This window comes from Gekko japonicus, unplaced genomic scaffold (assembly GCF_001447785.1).
Source record: "Gekko japonicus isolate JY-2015 unplaced genomic scaffold, Gekko_japonicus_V1.1 scaffold591, whole genome shotgun sequence".
NCBI lineage: Eukaryota > Metazoa > Chordata > Lepidosauria > Squamata > Gekkonidae > Gekko > Gekko japonicus.
The window spans coordinates 898,416-901,897 of record NW_015171521.1 but is presented as its reverse complement, the minus strand read 5'-3'; the positions used below and the strand labels follow the sequence as shown (position 1 = coordinate 901,897).

Here is a 3,482-nt window from a genome sequence, read left to right as displayed (position 1 = left end):
TGGTATTTCTGACAATAGCATAAGTCAGAGGATTCCTGCTTGAAACTGAACTGGCACTTCTGAAAAAGCAAGTGCTGTGAAATTCAAGCTACCTAGGACTGGAGTCTGTTACACTTTAATTCAGGAAAAAGAAGAAGGTTCTCAAGAACTTTGATCCTTAAAAACCCAAGGAACTGACCAATAATAAAAAATAAGCCACACAGATCGGTTTTCTTGTTTAATTAGTCATGTTAAACTAATGACCACCAGGTCGCTGTCTCAGAGGAAACAACAAAAGGCACACACACAAAAGAAATCAAGTCAGAATGCCTGAGAAAACAACTCCAGGTTAGGAAAGCAAATCGAGACACTGCTTGGTCTTTGATTGGCGACAAGGCTCCCACCTTCTGGTGCATCCAGTCTCCCCTGGTGCCATCACTGAAGGGAAAGACACTCAACTGCTTTTCTTTTGTGGCCCCATGAGAAGGGGGAAAAAACCCCAAGTTGGGTGCAGTCTGAAGCCTGATGAGATGAGCAGAGGCCAGCCCAGTGCAAGCTGAGGAATTAGGCTGCATGGGAGCCACTCTGCCCTGTGAGGTCAAGGCTTGGCACTAATCAGACTACACCTGCAAGCTACAGTAAAATATTAAATTCAAAACATTCTCCTTTGTTTGTTAAAATTCACATTGAGACAACTGTGGGGAAAAGGGAAGAGGGGCTATAACAGGCGATGGAAGCCACCACCTCCTCTTTCCCCAAGACAGTTAAGAGTCTTGAACCAAGTCAATCCATGCTCCCCATCGCCTGAAGAGAGGGACTGGGGGGGGGGTTCAATTAAGGAGAGGAGCCAAGAGATGTAGACCAGGACTCATTCCTCTTCTAAAGAGACTGCTACAGCAATGAACATTAATGGTCCAAGCCACCACTGCAATGCTTGAAGAGGACAGAGTGCTTCAGTGTTTTTCAAAGGGCATGCTCCAGTGTGGATGAGGAGGGAGGTACTCTTCAGGTCCCTTCACAGCGAGTCCAAAATGCCTGTTCCAGCAGCAAGCTTCTTAAACCCACCACCTCCTTGGCGCTGGAGGTCATACAATGCCGACTTTGCTTTGGAGTCAAGTATTCCTGATACAAACGAAACACTCGGATCTGAAAAATGTGCTAGTGCAGGTGTGCTGACAGCTCCAGAACCCCAACAAGCAGGGGAGGCAGGAGGTCCACTGTTCTTTGTAACCTAAGCAGCCTTTACACGCTTGAAACGCACATTATAAATATAAAATCATATCTGCTACAAACAGAAGACTTATAATGTACATCTTTTACCCATATACACAAGAACACAATATACACATAATGCATTGGAGGAGGAGTGTCATTGTCATGGAAAGGGGATTCTTAGAAGCACAGCTCCCTTCACCCTCCAGCTCAATGGACACAAGTCAGTCAGTCAGTCACAGTCACAGGAAGAGTCCTGTCTTATTCAGTTGTGTCATTTTGAACTGTGTGTGGACAAGACAGCCTTTTCAACATGTGCGCACCACCCTACGCAGAGAGACATGCGGCAAGACAGTATGCATGTATGAGAGAGGAGAGCACGTCTCTTTCGTGTTGACCACTGAAATGTTGCACTTCAGACACACAGAGTGAAGCTAAGCCCTGAGAGCTTCTTGTGTCCAACGGCACTGCCATCCCCTGGGCAGGACTCTTTATAAGGCATCTTCATTAGGGAGTTTGATTGAACAGCATCTGGAGGAAAACACAGACCCAGCTGGGAGTACGCAAGTGTGTCTGTGCTTAGACTGGTTAACATGAGGCTCCAAGGCTTAGATGACCCACAGCCACCAGCCAAGCTCAGGCCACCATCACAGGATGGGACACCAATGGTTCTTTGAGTGGCACATCCACACATGGAGTGGCAAGCAGGCACACACAGAAGTTAAGACAGAAGTCTGATGTGAGCTTTTTACAGCAAAGAGTGGGTCCTATTTGGAGTGTCCGAGAACAAGGGTGATGAAATGCCACAGTGATCGGGATTGGGCCAGCACGTTGGGATGTAGAGGCAGATCCCTGGCACCTATCGGCGGTAGTGATTGGGGGCATCTGCAAACATGTACTTGAGTCTGTAGGCTTCAGCAAGGAGGAGTCCAATCTCTTCATTGCCCCAGTGTATCGTAGGTAAGTTTTGTAGCAACATTAGAAGGCCCTGAGGTGGAGAAAGGGGTGTGTTACAAAGGAAGCAGTGAGAGAAATTTCTAGTATTAGACAAACAAAACTCCCTTTTCATCTCTTATGGCCTCAGGTGTTCAGATGGCCACAGCTCGATGGTGGGGGGAGGGGTCTTACTTCAGCTGACTGAAACTGCAGTCACTGATTCATCATAAACAGACTGGATAACAAGAGTAATAAAACATTTTGGAACGCTGGGTTTGATAGAAAGGTAGGGCACAATACTCTAACAAACAGATAAATAATAAAAGTAGCTAGCTTAAGCTTATGACTTTTCGGGAAATGGGATGGTAGAGACCCTGCCTGACAGGTGGGGAAGCCTGGCCTGGATATCTACTAAAAGCATTCAGATAACGCAGGGAACATTGGAGTCAGAACCAAAGATCTGGAATACAGGGTGCTGCCTGGGGGCATATGACACAGCATTGAAGCTAGATGCTGGCCTTGGTCAATGCCTAGAGGGAACCGCTCATGCAAACCCCACCTGTGCCACCATGAGTTCCATGAGGGATAGATGTTTAATAAATAATTGATAGTTGATGACTGGCTCAAGAGGCAGCATGTGCCTGGACCCCTAGATATAGTCATCGCATGTGCCTCATCACATGCCAGAGGTACTGCTGCTCCTGTTGCTGCCTGCAGTCCTGCCTTAAGTAGAGAAATGCCTCAGGGCAACATAATTATGTTGCATCCTTTGCTAAAGGTAGCTACTTTCCGAAGATTTACCTGGAAGTCCTCTTCATCCAAGATCTCTTTCCGCCACTTAATCAAGAATGCAGCACAAACATATAAATGGAAATGAGAGAATCCCTCTGGCTCAGACTGGGGAAAAACACAACACTTTAGCTTAGAAAACATGAATCAACAGACTTATTTCTTGCTGTTTCTCCAAGTGGGGCTGTGTAGCGCTATCATCCTTCTCACAGAGTTCTTTTACATCTTTATTGGCACATGAATACTGACTGCACTGCTTCCTCCCATATGAGATGTCTATTGGGACACTGGTTTTTTTTTAACCTAAACCCCGCTTTTCTCCCCAATGGGGATCCAAAACAGCCTACAATGTCAATTGCCCCTCAATATTATCCTCACAACAATCCTGTGAGTTAGTTTAGGATGAGAAAGAGTGACTGGCCTAAGGTCACTCAGTAGAACTTCCGTGGCAGAAAGGGAATTCAGATCTGCATCTCCCAGTTCCTAGTCTGACCGCTCTAATCGCTACAACTCACTGTAATATCCTGCACCCCGAAAAGCTGACAATTGCCTGTAATCTGCATAAG

General features: G+C 46.3%; 1 protein-coding gene across 1 annotated transcript in view; it reads right to left on the bottom strand.

The window, feature by feature from the left end:
* Positions 1–795: 795 nt before the first annotated feature.
* Positions 796–3,482, bottom strand: part of TBC1D22B (TBC1 domain family member 22B) — a 71,273-nt gene continuing 68,586 nt past the window's right edge. Inside the window, exons 12-13 of the mRNA XM_015419450.1 lie at positions 2,929–3,024; positions 796–2,179 (exon numbers count right to left, since the gene is read on the bottom strand). Coding sequence (XP_015274936.1) covers positions 2,051–2,179; positions 2,929–3,024 — 225 coding nt within the window. The 3' untranslated portion in view covers positions 796–2,050. The remainder of the gene's footprint in view (positions 2,180–2,928; positions 3,025–3,482) is intronic.